The sequence below is a fragment of the Zosterops lateralis genome (genome assembly GCF_965231275.1).
Source record: "Zosterops lateralis genome assembly, chromosome: 24".
Lineage (NCBI taxonomy): Eukaryota > Metazoa > Chordata > Aves > Passeriformes > Zosteropidae > Zosterops > Zosterops lateralis.
Genome location: NC_139784.1, coordinates 7071754 through 7086961, shown reverse-complemented (window position 1 = coordinate 7086961; position 15208 = coordinate 7071754). Strand labels below are relative to the sequence as shown.

The 15208-nt window shown below is 56.0% G+C and overlaps 2 protein-coding genes across 4 annotated transcripts; one reads left to right on the top strand and one right to left on the bottom strand.

The window, feature by feature from the left end:
* Nucleotides 1-867: 867 nt before the first annotated feature.
* On the bottom strand, nucleotides 868-7691 carry LOC310918532 (myosin light chain, embryonic). Of its 3 annotated transcripts, none has more exons than XM_083877412.1 (7): nucleotides 6071-7691; nucleotides 5147-5174; nucleotides 4421-4570; nucleotides 3700-3873; nucleotides 3221-3298; nucleotides 2442-2485; nucleotides 868-1456 (listed from the first exon to the last, which is right to left on the bottom strand). In XM_083877412.1, exons 1-6 carry the CDS (start codon nucleotides 6155-6157, stop codon nucleotides 2457-2459), a joined length of 546 nt encoding a protein of 181 aa, XP_083733538.1. In that variant the 5' UTR covers nucleotides 6158-7691; the 3' UTR covers nucleotides 868-1456; nucleotides 2442-2456. The 3 variants fall into 3 exon arrangements, with proteins under 3 accessions (XP_083733538.1, XP_083733536.1, XP_083733537.1); XM_083877410.1 differs by lacking the exon at nucleotides 6071-7691 and adding an exon at nucleotides 5373-5885 and having other exon boundaries at nucleotides 5147-5264; XM_083877411.1 differs by lacking the exons at nucleotides 868-1456; nucleotides 2442-2485; nucleotides 3221-3298 and having other exon boundaries at nucleotides 3555-3873.
* Nucleotides 7692-8951: 1260 nt separating this feature from the next.
* On the top strand, nucleotides 8952-14371 carry LOC310918863 (parathyroid hormone/parathyroid hormone-related peptide receptor-like; the record flags this gene model as incomplete). The annotated part of the gene is made up of 13 exons (XM_083877836.1): nucleotides 8952-9029; nucleotides 10049-10154; nucleotides 10537-10647; nucleotides 10764-10888; nucleotides 11023-11117; nucleotides 11446-11623; nucleotides 11973-12126; nucleotides 12265-12325; nucleotides 12841-12907; nucleotides 13181-13275; nucleotides 13523-13664; nucleotides 13751-13792; nucleotides 14054-14371. The coding sequence occupies 13 exons, from the start codon at nucleotides 8952-8954 to the stop codon at nucleotides 14369-14371; spliced, it is 1572 nt and encodes a 523-aa protein (XP_083733962.1).
* Nucleotides 14372-15208: the final 837 nt, after the last annotated feature.

Here is a 15208-nt window from a genome sequence, read left to right as displayed (position 1 = left end):
CACAGCTAAAGCAGGAATATCACAGCTAGCAGAGATGTCAGGGCTGGTAGGGATATCATGGCTTTAGCAGGAATGTCAAGACTAGCAGGGATATCATGGTTATAGCAGGGATATCACGACTATAGCAGGGATATCACGACTATAGCAGGGATATCATGGTTACAGTAGGGATATCATGGCTATAGCAGGAATATCATGGCTATAGCAGGGATATCATGGCCATAGCAGGGATATCATGGCTATAGCAGGAATATCACAGCTCCAGGGCCCCCAGCCCCTGCTGTGGAATTCCTCTGTGAGTTGAGGCAGGTCCCCTCCTCTCCTCTCTCCATTCCTCTCTGCCACAGCACGTCCCACTGCAGGGGTCGGTGCCACAGCAGTGACAAGGACAGACGTGACCCCAGAGAGAGTGTGCAGCAAGCAGGGTCCCTTCTGACCCTCTCACCAGGGTCCTCTAGGGGGTTAAAGCACAGATAAGTGCATTAAAAACACGAGGTGCCCAGACCCTGCCCAATGGAAGCTGTAGGAATAGCACAGAGAGGAGCTCAAATCTAATCTTGCATCTATAAACAGCTTATGTTGCTTTTTATGAGCAGTTGAATCAAACAGTGGGAATTGAAAGCAGCTGTTCCTCAGTCACTGCACAGGAACGAGCAAGCGGCAGCTGAAGTCAACACATCGGAGCAAAAATGCCTTCAATTTCTAGTCAAAGTCAGGGCGAGGAGGCTGGAATAAGGAACAGATCAAAGGGAAGTGTTTTCTGCTCCCAGGTGTTCTGCTGGTGGGGAAGGCTGAGTTATGTGTCATGAATTATTCACCACTGGTGGCGATGCTGTGAGGATTGCTCTGCAGGTAGGGAGAGGGAGAGGGAGAGGGTGGCCAGCCTGTGTCACACAGCCCCCCGACAGACAGACAGACAGACAGACAGACAGACAGACAGACAGACAGCTCCTGGCTGGAACACACCATTGCCTGGAGAAGAACCATCCAGGGAGCCCATCCCAGGCAGGGCTCTGCCCACACCCCTGGGACCCATCGCCCCGTGCCAGGAGGGTCCAGAAACACCGAGGGCTCCCCTCCACCCGCCATGTCTGTGAGTATTCCCAAGTGTTCCCAAGCCAAACAAAGCAGACAAACCATGTAAGGGAGGGAGGAATGAAATTTAATGAGGCAAATGTCACAGGTAAAAACCTGAAAAGAGTAACCAGTTGCAGAGATGTCGTTGAATCCCAGGTTTAGGCACACACACGTGGTGGCCAACGCTTCACAACAGCTTAGGCAAAACATGCCAGGAAAGGACAGGGATGGAGGAATCTCTCTCTTCATGGTGCTCAGGTGGGCTCAGGCATTTCTGAGAGCCTGGGGGACAAGCAGGAGAGGACTGAAGTCAAAGAGTCTTTGGGATGAGTGTATTCAGAGTATTCCTCCTTCTCAGATGAACCCAAAATGTCAAGAGCTGTAATTCAACACAGTTTTAAAAAGGGTTTTATATGCAAATAGTTATGTGAAGAATTAAATCTCCTGGCAGTGTTTGCCACCCAACCATCTATATTGCTGAGCTGATGAACAGGAACCGGAGAGAAATGGATTAAAAAGAAGATAAAAAGGATGCTGAACATTCCAAGTTCAGACTTCTATCTGTCTGCATTTTAACCTTCTGATGTTTAAAGAGATTTTGGGAGGGGAGAGATTTTTAAATGTTTAATTTCTGTATTTAGCAGTATCTGAAGGTCATTTTTACCTTTTTTTTTTCTCCCCCCCCCCACCTCCTGCCTTTTACAAAAGTAAATAGATAATGAAATCATAAGAAATTGGCAGAGGAAGCTGGGGCCAGGCAGCAATTTGGATTTTCTTTTTGATTGAATAGATTTTAGAGGGATAATTCACCCTCAAAGAAACCTCATCCCCTTAGCAATGTTTCTCTATTTTGCTCAGGCAGATCTCAAGGAACACAAAAAGGTCTGACAAACATCTGTGGTACATTTTTCTGTATTCTTTGTAACATTAATGGGAATGTTGATATTTCTCAGTTTGGAAATTTCCTCTCTAAGTACGTAATATTTTCTTAGCATCAAGTCATTCACTGATACAGGTTTAAAAATACTGATTTCCACTGGCTGCTGTTGACCCCCTCAGCTTCTGGGAGGTTTGAAAATGTGGCACCATAAACCACCTCTTGTTTTCTGAGCAGAGACTCCACACAATTACCCAGACCACAAATGACCATCAGAGGGGTGATGCTGTCCTGATAAATTTTAATTGGCAGGAGTTACAAATGAAATTCCTTATCATCAACACGACTTTTGTGCCTTCAGAGCTGGGATTATTCCTGTGGCATTAATCCACTGCAGGTTTGGGGTTTGGCTTCTCCACCCCTGGCTGTTACTTGCAGGATTTCCAATTTTGGAGTGAGGAGCAGCAGGAGACGCCTCTGAACTCACCTGAAATTTCTCATTTCAGCCAGACATGATGTGCTTGACAAAAGCTGAGGAGAAAAGAGAGTGTGAGGGGTCAGGACATGCTGTGAGCTGGGGGGGCAGGTGGAAAGGCAGCAGGGGGAACCCTCAGCCCAGACCCCCCAGGGATGAAGGGGCTGCTCTGCCAGGACTAATATTCCTCTTTCTGTTCCCATTTTTTGCATGCCAGCCCCAACCTGCTGAGAGTGATGCCAACCCTTTTAGCCTGTACCATTATCCCCATTTTTCTGAGGCCAAGGGAAATGGGTCCCCTCTTTTCCTCACTGCTCTCCAGTTTTAGGGGTTCCTAAATTTAACCACCTCCTACTCCAGATTTTCACCCTCTTGGAGCAGCGAGTGATCCAGGTCTCCAAATGTTCCCAATTAGCCTCTGCTGGGAAAGATGCTGGCTTTGTTTATTTCCAATAGCTTGCAACAAAACAGTGCCAAAACTGTGGATAAAACAGGCCTGAAGTCCTTGGAAACATGCTGTCTTCAGCTGCTTTTCCTGGAAATCGCTGGCACAACCACCTTGTTCCCACCCTGGCTGATATGTCTCAGTGCTTTTTTGGAAAGGCTTTGGAGGGTGGTCCAGACCTCCCTCCCTGTGATCACCAATGTCACAGAATCATGAAATGATTAAGGTTAGAAAAGACCATTAAGGTCATCAAGTCCAACCAGGGCCCTTGCAGAGGATGCATTTTACACCCTAAGACAAGACAGCCGTGTCTGAGATGGCCCTGAAGGGAATCTCCTGCTCCTACCTTCGTAGTTGATGCAGCCATTGGCATCTTCCTGCCCTGCCATGAGCTGCTCCACCTCACTTTCCGTCATCTTCTCTCCTGGAAAGGGAGGATGGAGAGGTGAGGGGAAGGCTTTGCAGCCTGCCAGGACCTTCCTGTCCTTCTTTCAGATAACCAAAGACACCAGAGGGAGGAGAAGGGGATTAAAGAAGAGCTGTGTGCCACTGCTGAGGAATGCTGGTGGGAGATAGTGGAGAGAGGACCACACTGCAACTGCTGTTTGATAACTGAGCACGTTCTGGAGTCTCCACCTTGCCTGGCTCACACATGAAGCTGTGACAGGAGATGGAAATGGCCACACAATCAGGGCTCTTGACTCCTAAAAGAGCCTGTGAGCAGCAGAGTGAGAAGGGCCAGGTTTTGATATGTGAGACCAGAGCCAGTTGGCCAGAGAGAGCTGGGGGCCCAGCCCTCAGTCCCCCGGGGCAGCCCAGGCGTACCCAGTGTCACCAGGACGTGGCGCAGCTCGGCCCCCATCACCATCCCATTGCCCTCCTTGTCGAAGACTCGCAGCCCTTCCACAAAGTCCTCGAAGGTGCCCTGCTCCTTGTTGCGGGTGAAGTGCTGCAGGATGGGGAGGAAGGTCTCAAAGTCCAGCATCTTTGTGTGCATTTCTGGAAGGGGAGGAAATAGTCAGAGATGAATCTCATGGGGCTGAATTCAGCCTCTGAGGGCCTCCTGAGTAACTCTCCTGGTCTCTTTTCCATCAGAGTGCAGGGGAGAAGCCTCGTGAGGAGACAGGACTATTATTTTAGAGATTGGAAGGTCCATATGAAGAATAAAGTATTAACATCAGGGGGCTGCACAGAGACCTTTGTGATATCAGCCCAAAACTAAACCATCAAGTGGGTCATCTGTCACCACAGTAATGTGGCCGCACTGGGACTGGTCTGGTTATACCAGTTTGCACCAGTTCAGGATAAAGTCTGCTAAGCATCACTTGCCACCATTCCTGTGTGAGGACTGCCTATCCCCTATGTCATCATCCACGGTACGGGGAAGGGGAGTGAAGGAATTACACAGGAATGAAGCCTGTCTGCATAATTTCCCTCCCAGTTCCTTCACCTTGCAGGGTCCTTCCTAGAGGGAACATAACCCTCTACTTGCTGCTGGGGAGCACAAGGAATTGCTTGTCCCACCCCATGCCCAGCCTGCTGTCACCTTCTGGCTTGGGCTTGCCCAGCACCTTGAGGACCTCGGCGTTGGTGGGGTTGTGTCCGAGCGCCCGCAGCACGTCCCCGCACTGCCCGTAGCTGATCTGCATCGTCCCCGCCGGCGTCCGGTCAAACAGCCCGAAGGCTTCTCTGAACTCTGCAGGGAAGAAGAGCTGGGATTTGGCCCCCGTGGCCACTCCAGGGGAGCCCGTCGTGCCTGGCAGGCAGGGAACAGACACACATGTGCATGTTGTGCCCTCTGAACGTGCCGCAGCCCCACAGCCCCCAGTGAGCTTGTGCAATGCAGGCTGAGGTCTGCCGGGCTCCTTGGACAAGTCGCTTGGCTGCCCGAGCAGGTTTTGTCACCTCTGCAGAGGTGGCTGGGTGACCTGCTGGATCCCTCCCTGCAGCCTCAGCAGCTGGCTTTGCTGCAGCCATCCCTACTCATCCCCTTTTCCACTCGGATCTCCATGCTCTGGGCTGTCCCTGTGTTGCCAGAGGCTGTTCCTCCCACCAGAAACCCCGACTTTGACCCAGGCTGCATCTCACACCATGAACGAAAAATACCTTTTCCCTGCCAGGCTCTGGATCCTGCTGGCCTTTCCCCCAGGAAGGGATTTGATGTGTGGGGCCTGTAGGGCCTAGGCTCTTGTGTCTGTGGTGAAAACCTACCTGGAAAAAGGATTCCCCATTTCTAAAGCCACCTCTGAGAGAAGCTGAACTCAGCACTTACCTTCAATCTGCTCTGCCGTGAATTCAATCTGTAAAGAGAAGGAAGCAGAGCTGGGCATGAGATGTGGGGGAGCAAAGGAACTCTCCCCTCTGGGCCTCCCCCTCCCCAGGGCAGAGGGCTGTATCCGTGCCCTGTTCCATCGCTGAGCACAGGGGGCTGTATCCGTGCCCTGTCCCGTCGCTGAGCACAGGGGGCTGTATCCATGCCCTGTCCCATCGCTGAGCACAGGGGGCTGTATCCATGCCCTGTCCCATCTCTGTGCCATCTCTGACTGTGCTGTGTCCCTGTCCTGGCTGTGGAGCTGAGCTCCCTGCGAGAGCACAGCTGGCAGCAGCGGTGTGGGCAGGCAGGAGGGATGCTCAGACCACAGTCAGGACTATTTTGGGTGGAAAGGATGTTATTTCAGGGCCTTATCCCAAGTTCAAGTGATTAAACAGCCTCCATGCTGAGCCTGCTCTTAATAACTCTTCTGCCACAGCTCTGGCTTGAAAATGTGAATATCCCAAGGAATCACGGGAAAAGCGAGTTCCTGTTGTTGGATAGAGGATGCTCTTGTGTGGAGGAGGCAATGCAGGCAACAAAATACTCCAGGATGGAGACAGTGGGTGGCAGAGATGCTTTTTATTGCTGCGGGGGCCCCGACACGGGGTCTGGGCAGGAGCGGGGGGTTTGATCGCAGCTCCGGCAGCGCCGTCCCGGCTCCTGCAGCGACTGCTGGGCAGGGCTGGGTGGGGAGCACCGAGACACCTCCCCGGCGAGGACAGCATCGCTCCCAGCCCGCTGCATCCACACAGCCGGATCATTTCCCCTCCCAAGGCTGCCCCTCCCAGCCTGGCTCTGCCGTTTGCAGAGCGCTCTGCATCGCCCGCGCCTGGCGGATGCCAGAGAGGGACAAACACGGTGACGTCTCCATCCCTCACTCACCTTCACGCTCTTGGGATCGAAGGCGGGCTCCGAGCCTGGAGCTGCTTTGGCCGCTTCCTTCTTGGGGTCGGGTTTCTTGAGCGGCATCGCGCTGGGCTTTGCGGAGGTGCGGGATGAGTCCTGCCGCCCGGCGAGGGGAGTGAACGGAGGGATGAAAGGCAAAGGCTGCTCCTTCCCTTATATACGGAGCCCAGTGCTCACCCTGGAGGGGCAGGCCAGCTGCTGGAGCAACTGCTACTTACTATAAAAGGAAGAAAACTCAAACGAGAGGGGCCCCAATTTGACAATTGCCCATTGTCATCGGCTCCTGGCTCCACAGAGACACCAGCTGCCCCCCCCAGCTGCAAAAGGGGGGACACGTCCCCCTCCAGCACCTGCACCGGGTGGGCTGCATGGGGGCTGCTTGCTAAATGATCACTGAAACCTAAACGCCAGTGGCTACGGGGCCAGGCAAGAAAATAGCAACAGGATGACTGATAAACCTGCCCTGATACCCACAGTGAAATGTGCCTCTTTGCTCTGCAGAGCCCTTTTGAGACCAGGATTTATAAAGTGCTGCTTCAGAGGGGCTCAGAACTCTCTGAACACTCCTCGTGCTCAGGGTCTGCTTTGTCCTGGTCTCTCCCCAGGGCTGAGCTTCTGCCCTGGAAAAGACCAGTGTAGGTGCTGACCTTCCTCAGGGTGGCTAAGGAGGAAATGGGAATGATGGCCAAAGCCACAACTGAGTTTCATCAGCACAAATCTTTCCCATCCCAAGCACCTCCAAAACCTGCAGGGCAGATGGGGGTCCTCTTTTGGCTCTTCTCCAGGTGCTGGGCAGGCTCTGGTGGGAGATGCTCCTGCTCTCACCCTCCTCTCCCAACTGTTTGAGGAGTCACAAAGGCACAGAACTCATTGAAGTTCAGCATCCCAGAAAATGGGGCTTGAGGGTTTTACTGAGACACTCTAAACCATCAACTTAAACAAGATGCGTGGGGCACCAGGGCAAAGGAGGAGTTATGGAGGTCATTCAGGAGGAGGGAGCAGCCACAAACTCCTGGGAATTCTCTGTGTGCCATCATCTCCTCACTGCTAGTGGGGACTGGGGAGCTGAGGGGGCTGGATGGGTATCATTTGCAATCATTGCTTTTCAGAGCTCTCTAGAATATAACAAGTAATTTAGCAAAAAAAAAAAAAACACCTCAACATGTTTTGTTAAGTGTGAACTCAGAGCCTGGGTCAGGTTTCGCTTGGGAAATCAAGGGAATCAAATTGTCCCTGAGCTGCCTCCCCCTCAGCATCCATCCGACTCCAAAATAACCTCCCTTTAACTCCATCTTCACTCCCCAGCAGCTTCTGGGTCAGAAATCAGACCCAGCAGAGCCTTCAGAAAACATTAATGGTGCAGTTTGACTGTTTATCCCTTGTTTGCCCTCTGTGCCCGTGCAGCATCCCAAGGAGCTGCTGGCAGGGCTGGTGTCGCACCCACAGCACGGCCCAGGTGGTGGGGACAGGCAGCTGCAGAGTGTCCCCAGTCCCTCCTTGATTTCCAGCTGATTGCACCAGCAGGAGCAGCAGCCCCTCCTGAGCCCTGGCCTTGGGATTTGCGGTGCTCCCTTGGCCTTCCCTCAGCGCAGGAGCCCAGCAGGACTCTGACCCTCATCACACCATCACTGGGGCTCGTGGCTGGGACCAGGATGAGTCTTTCCCTGGCCAGGAAAACCCCAAGGAAGGCTCTGGGGGCTCTGCTGCTCTCTGCAGGATTGGGGCACTTACAGAGGCAGCAAGAGCTGTGTCTGGACATAGATTGTATGGGCCAAGGGAGGGGCCCAGGCTGGGAGCTGCTGTTCCAGGGATTTGGCACTGGGCTGTTGAATTCCAGCCTCATCCCACTAATGACAACCTGCCCGGGGAAAGAGGGCTCTCCCCTCTTCGTGCCCCATTTCCCCAGGGGGTCACGGTGTCAGAACTGGCTGAGTGGTGGGAGCAAGGTGGGCATCAGCATGACCCTGAAAGGGAGGGGACAGCCCTGGGGCCACGCCAGGGGGATGCAGGTGACAAGGGATGGTGACAGCTCTGACCTGATGCCCAATGACTGTGTGAGACTTCATCCTGCTCCCTGCACCCCCCTGCCCCAGGATGGAGCCTCCAGCCCCTCTCCCGAGGGGACTGAATGCAGATAGGTCATTGTGGGTGCCTGGGGGAGCAGGGCAGATCCCAGCACATCTCCCCAAAACACATCCCAGCCCCTGGAGAAGGAAAAGGGTTAAACTGGAAAGACATCCCATCGCAGGAGCATCAGCTCGAGGTGCTGCTCACGTGTTTGCCCCCTCTGCCTCCCTGTGCCTCCAGCCACCTCGCTGGGGTTTTCTCCACCTTCCTCCTGCTCCTTGGGACCAGTCTGGGGCTGGGATGGACTCAGGAGCAGGAGAGCAGTGGGAGAATGCTGCGACAGCTGAAAAATGAGCCACCAGGCAGTGAGAGAAGTTTCTGAAAAGAGAAGAGGAATCTGCCTTGAATGAAGAGGATTTTAGCACCTTGGGCTAAGCCAATAAACCTCTGCCGTCCCCATCTGATCGGGAATTGTTTGCACACATTCTCGGAGCTGCTTAAGGCAGGCAGGACACAAAGAGAGAATAGGATCAAGCATGGTGGGGGGAGAAGCCCCCCTGCCTGGAGAGCCTGTGAGCAGAGCCCTGTCGGGATCCCACAGGGACAGGGGGCTCACCCAGCCCTGATCTCGCAGGGATCTGTGCCCCCACTGCCCCTCACCTCAGCGGGGCTGGCGGCCAGGAAGGCGCTCCCAGAAGATGCTCTGTCCTGCTTAACACACTCCAGCCCTCTCCAGCACTGGCAGCGACTGTGGTCCCTGAGGTCCCCACCCGAGTGACACGGCGGCACCATGGAGGCCTCTGGCCCGCTGGGAGGAATCACGGTGACTCTGCTGTGCTGCTGCCTCCTGAGCTCGGCCTGGGCTCTGGTAAGTTCTGCGTGTCCCCGGGGCTCCTCCGCTCCCTCTCCTGGCTTTAAATGTTGTGCCACCGGCCCGGGCGGGGCTGGCCGTGCTCCCCACTCACATCCCGCTCTGCAGAGCTGCTGGGCAGGAGGGGAGAGCATCTCCACTCCCGCTAAAAGCTTTCCAGCAGCCACGGAGGCACGGCAGCCTGATGGCTTTTCCATTTCTTGGACACGTCCAGGGCAGGGTTCAGAGCCTCGGAGGTTTGGGGGGAGCAGAGTGGGCGGTTTATGAGCAGGGCAGGAGGGGCTGGAGGCCCATCCTGCTGATTCACCCCCAGCATCCCACCCCTGCCCCACATCCCTGAGCAGCTCCCCATTCACCCACCCGGACTGTGCTTTGGGGAAGAGCCTGGACAGGAGTCCTGGATCTCCTCTCTAGAGCCAGATTTGGCTGTGCCCGCTGGGGGCAGTCTGGGGAGAGTGACCCCTCTGCATCCCAGCTCCTTTTCACTTCCAAAGCTGAGTCCTCATCCTGGCTCTAAACTCCTTCAAGCATCTGAGCCCAAAACACCCCAAAGGACATTCATTTGCAGATGTGGTGTCATGGGGAGGCTGAGGGTGCCATGGGCTGCACTGTCTGCTCTGGGCACTGGGCAGTGGCTGCTTTGCTGGGCTCTGGTCAGGAACTTTACCCAGGGCTTGCCAGACCTGGCCTGGAGAGCTCAGCATGGGCAGTAGGGACACCCAGCACTGCTGGTGGTGGGTGACAGGGAGCTGGGGCAGGAGCCCGACAGGACACTTGATTTCTGCACAAAACCATGAGCAGAAATGACCACAGAGAGAGTGGGGAGCAGCTTGGGTCAGCATCAGCCTTGGAAGAGGGAAAAATAAGAGCAGGAAGGCAGGAAGAGCTTTATTCTTCCCTGTGTTGTTGAATCTACCCAAAGCCACCCAAACGTGACTCTCCTGGGGAGGGTTGGGAGAGCACAGCCACGCCATGACTGGAGCCAAGGCATTGTCACTTGGGTTTTGTCTGGGCAGGTCGATCCTGATGATGTTCTCACCAAAGAAGAGCAGATCTATCTCCTGGTGGAGGCCAAGGAAAAGTGTCAAAGGGACATAAAGGCCCAGCCAGAGAAGATCAAAGGTATTGTCCCTCCCCTGTGCTTGGATCAGGCAGCCCTGGTGGAGCTGGTGACACCGTGGGGAATGCTGTCCTCTCTGTTGGGGCAGGATGGGGCTGAGGACACCCAGCTCTTGGGGTTTGTGGAGCTCTGGGTGCAGCCAGCACTGGCTCCAGCATCTTCCAGACAGCTCCATGTACACCACAAACAAGAGCTGTGGAGGGCCTTGCCCCATCTGGGAGTGGTGGGATGTGTCCCCTTCCCTGGCCCCCTGCAGCTTCTCCCTCTCTGCAGCCCAGGGGAATCTGTGGCAGCCTTTTCCTCCCCCTGGTCCAGCCCACAAGGGGGGAAGGCAGAGGTTATGCTGAGACCCTGATGTGAGATGTGTCTTTGCTCTCTGGGCAGGCCCCAGCTGCCCTCCAGAGTGGGATGGGATCATCTGCTGGCCCAGGGGCTCCCCCAGCCAGGAGGTCTCAGTGCCTTGCCCCGACTACATCTACGACTTCAACCACAAAGGCAAGTCTTGCTCCTGGGCAGAGAGCAACCTCCCCCTGGTGACATCCATGGAGCAGGGACAAGTCTGGGCTTCCCACGGGTCCTTCTGCTGCCACGGTGCCCGTTGCTGTCCCCAGGTCATGCCTACAGGTACTGCAGTGCCTTTGGGACCTGGGCCATGGCTCTCAGCATCAACAAGACCTGGGCCAACTACACAGAGTGTGCCCTGCTCTTCTCCTCCGAGAGCCGCAGCCACCAGAAGGTGCTGGGAAAGGGGTGTGGAGGGGGGCCAGGGGAAGTGCTGGGGGCAGGGGGCTCTTCTCTCTCTGCTCCTCCAACCAGCCCTGCTCCCTCTGTGCTCTGGCAGGGAGGTGGAGCTCAGTCCTTCTCTTCCAGGAGGTGTTTGACCGCCTGCACCTCATGTACACCGTGGGCTACTCCATCTCCCTGGCCTCCCTCATCGTGGCTGTCTGCATCCTCTCCTACTTCAAGTAAGGAGAGACCAAAGCCCCTCCTGTGTGGGGGAACCCTCCTCATCCCATCTCCCCTGAGCCCAGGGGGGGACTGTCCCCAAAGGAATGGGAACAATCCCAGACCCAACACAAACATCAGCCAATTTCCCAAAGCCCCAAACACCCCCAGTACGACCAGCTCCTGATCTGCTCCACCCTGCTCTTGGACAGTGTGGACACCCCACTTGCTCCCCGTCTTGTCTGGTTTCCCAGACACCCCAGAGCCCACTCTGAGACCCCCAATTCCCTGAGCCTGAGTGTGATGGGCTGGTTGGGCTTTGGTTGGTGTCACATCCCTCCTCCTCAGGCGCCTGCACTGCACACGGAACTACATCCACGTGCACCTCTTCACCTCCTTCATCTGCCGGGCCCTCAGCATCTTCATCAAGGACATGGTGCTCTACTCAGGCCCCACGTCCAGTGACACCGACAGGATACGGGAGGACGAGCTCAGAGGGCCCTTGCCAGGACAACGGGGCCACCTGGCAAGTGCTGCATGGGGGGAAAGGGGGATTTAGGGGCCATGAGATGTGCTTGGGATTGTCCTATATCAGGGCTGTGCTGCTCAGGGGAAGGGGATGAAGGTCCACCTTTGGCTCTGCTCAGCTCTTCCCTGTCCTGGTGGTCCCTGAGACCACAGCCACAGAGACCCTTGGCCTGAGTACAGGGAATTCCTGTCCTGTGGGAAGGAAGAGGCTGGAATATCCCAGGAGAGAGGCAGGTCTCTGCAAGAAGAACATGGGGCACAGCTGGGTTTTGGTGACAAGAAAACAAAAGCCACCAGGTTTTGCTTTTGGGGACCAGCCTGACACAGGCATCTCCCTGTGCCCCCAGGTTGGCTGCAAGGTGGTGGTGACTCTCTTCCTCTATTTTCTGGCCACCAACCACTACTGGATCCTGGTGGAAGGTCTCTACCTGCACAGCCTGATCTTTATGGCCTTCCTCTCCAACAAGAGCTACCTGTGGGTCCTCATCATCATTGGCTGGGGTGAGCACAGAGCCAGCCCTGGCTGTGGCCCTGGAGCTGTGGCCCTGGCCAGGGAAGGGCAGTGGGATGCAGGAACTGCTTTGATCTGCAAAGGTGATGCTTCAACCTCTGCTCCTCACTCTGTGCCTGCCCCTCCAGGTGTCCCTGCAGTGTTTGTGTCCATCTGGGCCAGCGTCAGGGCCTCGCTGGCAGACACGCAGTATGTACAGCCACCTTCACCTTGGGGAGGGGGAGAGGAGCTGAAAATGCCAGCAAAGTGTCTGTGGGCACTGGAGCTTTTTGGAAATGAAAATTTTCCAAAAAGAACAACCTTAGGGAACACACATTCAAGGCTTGTTCGTAGAATTGTCAGTAATGCAGAGCAATGGTGATTTTGTTCTGCATTTGGGAGGATGGTGGATGCAGGTTTGCAGCATAAATTGATCAATAACAGCACGGAGGTGGATGCCAAAGGGCACATTCTGGAGTGAGGCATTTTAAAAGGAGAAAGGCCACCATATGAGCAGCAGGAGTTTGGGATGAGGTGGCCAAGGAGCCCTCAGGAACATTAATGCTCATTAAATCTGCTTTGCCCCATCATGATAGTTACAAATGCTTGTAGCTACAGCTCAGGATTTACACACAGCCCAGAGATGGGGGTGCTGGGGTGGCTGGGGGTGCAGGCAGCCATCCTTCCCAGCTTTCTCCAAGGAGGTTCTTTCCTGGTCCTCTCAGGTGCTGGGACCTCAGTGCAGGGAACATGAAGTGGATTTATCAGATCCCCATCCTGGCTGCTGTCGTGGTAAGAATCCTGTGGGTGAACCTCCCATTTCCTTTTGGGAAAAGAAGATTGATAGAAACCAGAGCTGTTTGCTTGTGGAGCTTTGTCCTGGCCACTCCAGCTCCCAGGGAGAGCCCAGAGGGGTCCAGGGGCTCTGGTCCCTCCTGCTCTGACCATCCCTGCCTTGTCCCCTGCCTGCACCTCACCCAGAGCTGCCTGTCCGTGTCCTGAGGGCTCCCTGGGCAGCCCCAGGTCACCCTGGGCACCAAATCCACCCTGGGGCTCTGTTGGCAGGTGAACTTCTTCCTCTTCCTCAACATCGTCCGGGTTTTGGCCTCCAAGCTCTGGGAGAGCACCACGGGCAAGCTGGACCCGCGGCAGCAGTACAGGCGAGTGCTGCCAGCCCCAAAGCCCCACGTCCTGCTGCCTGTTGGGCCAGGACGGCTCCCAGAGCTCGGGGAGGAGGAGCAGAGCTGTGGGGAGGGCTGGAGGAGTGAGGGAGGGTGGCAGGACAGTGGCAGCTCTGCTGGATCAAAGGCTGGCTCTGGATGTCCGAGCTCTTCCCTCTCCAGCCTGGGCACTGCGGGAAGGGGCTGCCCAAAGCTCCGGGTAAATCCCCGAGGTCTCTCCTGCCAGGAAACTGCTCAGGTCCACGCTGGTGCTGATGCCGCTTTTCGGGGTCCACTACGTGGTGTTCACGGCCATGCCCTACACCGAGGTCTCGGGGCTGCTCTGGCAGATCCAGATGCACTACGAGATGCTCTTTAACTCCTCCCAGGTGTGTGGCTGCTCCCAGCATTGCGGGATGTCCATCCACGGGGGCTCGGGGGACCTCAAACTCCACCTCTTTTGGTCTCTTGGCAGGGCTTCTTTGTGGCTTTTTTCTACTGCTTTTGCAACGGGGAGGTAAGTGGGAAGAGCGTGGAGCTGAACTCCCTGTCCCGGCCTCTTTAGAGTCAAGGGAAGGCAAAACTTGCAGCCCCAGGCTGTGACAACCAGAGCAAAAAGCTCAGATCCCTCTCGATGGGATTTGGAGGGGAAAAAAGGGAAAGGAAAAAGGGAAAGGAAGGTAAGGGAAAAGGGAAAAGGGAAAAGGGAAGGGAGAAGGGCAGCAAAGGCAAGGCTGTTTGGCCGTCCCTGGGCACAGCAGCCCCCTCTGCTCCCCAGGTGCAGGCCGAGATCAGGAAGGCTCATTTCCGGAGGCTCCTGGCGCTGGACTTGGGGCAGCGGGAGCGGCCCGGGAGCTGCTGCTGCCCCGGCCGGGGCTCCCCGGGCCCCCAAAACACGAGCCTGGCGGGGCGGGGAGCGGGGGGAACCCGGGGGATGCTCCTCCCGGCCCGGCCCCGCCTGCCCGGGTACATCCCCGGCTCCGGCACCTCGGCCCAGCTCCTGAGCCAGAGACCCCGGGGGGAAAACACGGTGGATCTGACAGACCTGACTCAGTGTCACCCCCAGCCCAGCAAGGAGCTGGAGACGGTGCTGTGAAGGGGAGGGTGGATTTCCCACCTGGACACGCAGAGGCGCCTGGAAAGATGCAGATCCTCACGCCTGGGGCTCTGCTTACACCTGAAAGCAGAGCCAGGGCTGGGACAGCAGCCGGCAGAGCCTTCCTGTCAGAGCCAGGGTGCAAAGGGACCGTGTGCTCTCATTCCTCCTCCCCCCGGCCCCAAAACAAGCCATAAAACCTCATTCTCCTCCACGTGCAAGTGACTGATGTGATCTCTGTGCTTGCAAAGCCTTGGGTCTTCACCGGGAAACAGCTCCGTGTTCACTCCTACCCCGGAGTGGGAGGTGACTCCTCCAGGGCGGGTAAAACCCATCCCATGAGCCCGACCTGCCCCAGACTCCAGCTCTGGCCTTGTCCAGCCCGGGGGGCAGAGCTGGAGCTGTTCTGCCTCCCTCATCCTCTGCAGCTCCTGGGTGGAGCGGGAGGAGCTGGGACAGGGTGGGATGAAGGAGGCAGAACAAACTTCACGGCCTGGAAGGGTGCAGGGAATACCTGGATCCCAACACTTCATCCATTACCACAAAGGCCCCTGCATGCAACAGTCGCGGCCCTGTCATCTCACTGCAGGCTGAGAAGTGAATAAAGAGAGTCTGTCGGGCTTGTTTCCACCCTTGTGTTCCATCACAGGCCCAGGGGCTGGTGGCTGGAGAGCAGCAGGGGGGGAAAGGCCCCGTTCCCAGCCAGGTCTGCTCTCCCTCTGCCCCCTGCCCTGGGAAAAGGCATTCCCAAGGAGCTGTGTAGATGGCAGATAAATTAAACAGCTGGTGGTAGCATGGAGCATCTTCCTGCTGCCAGCTCCTCAAGGCAGCAATTTC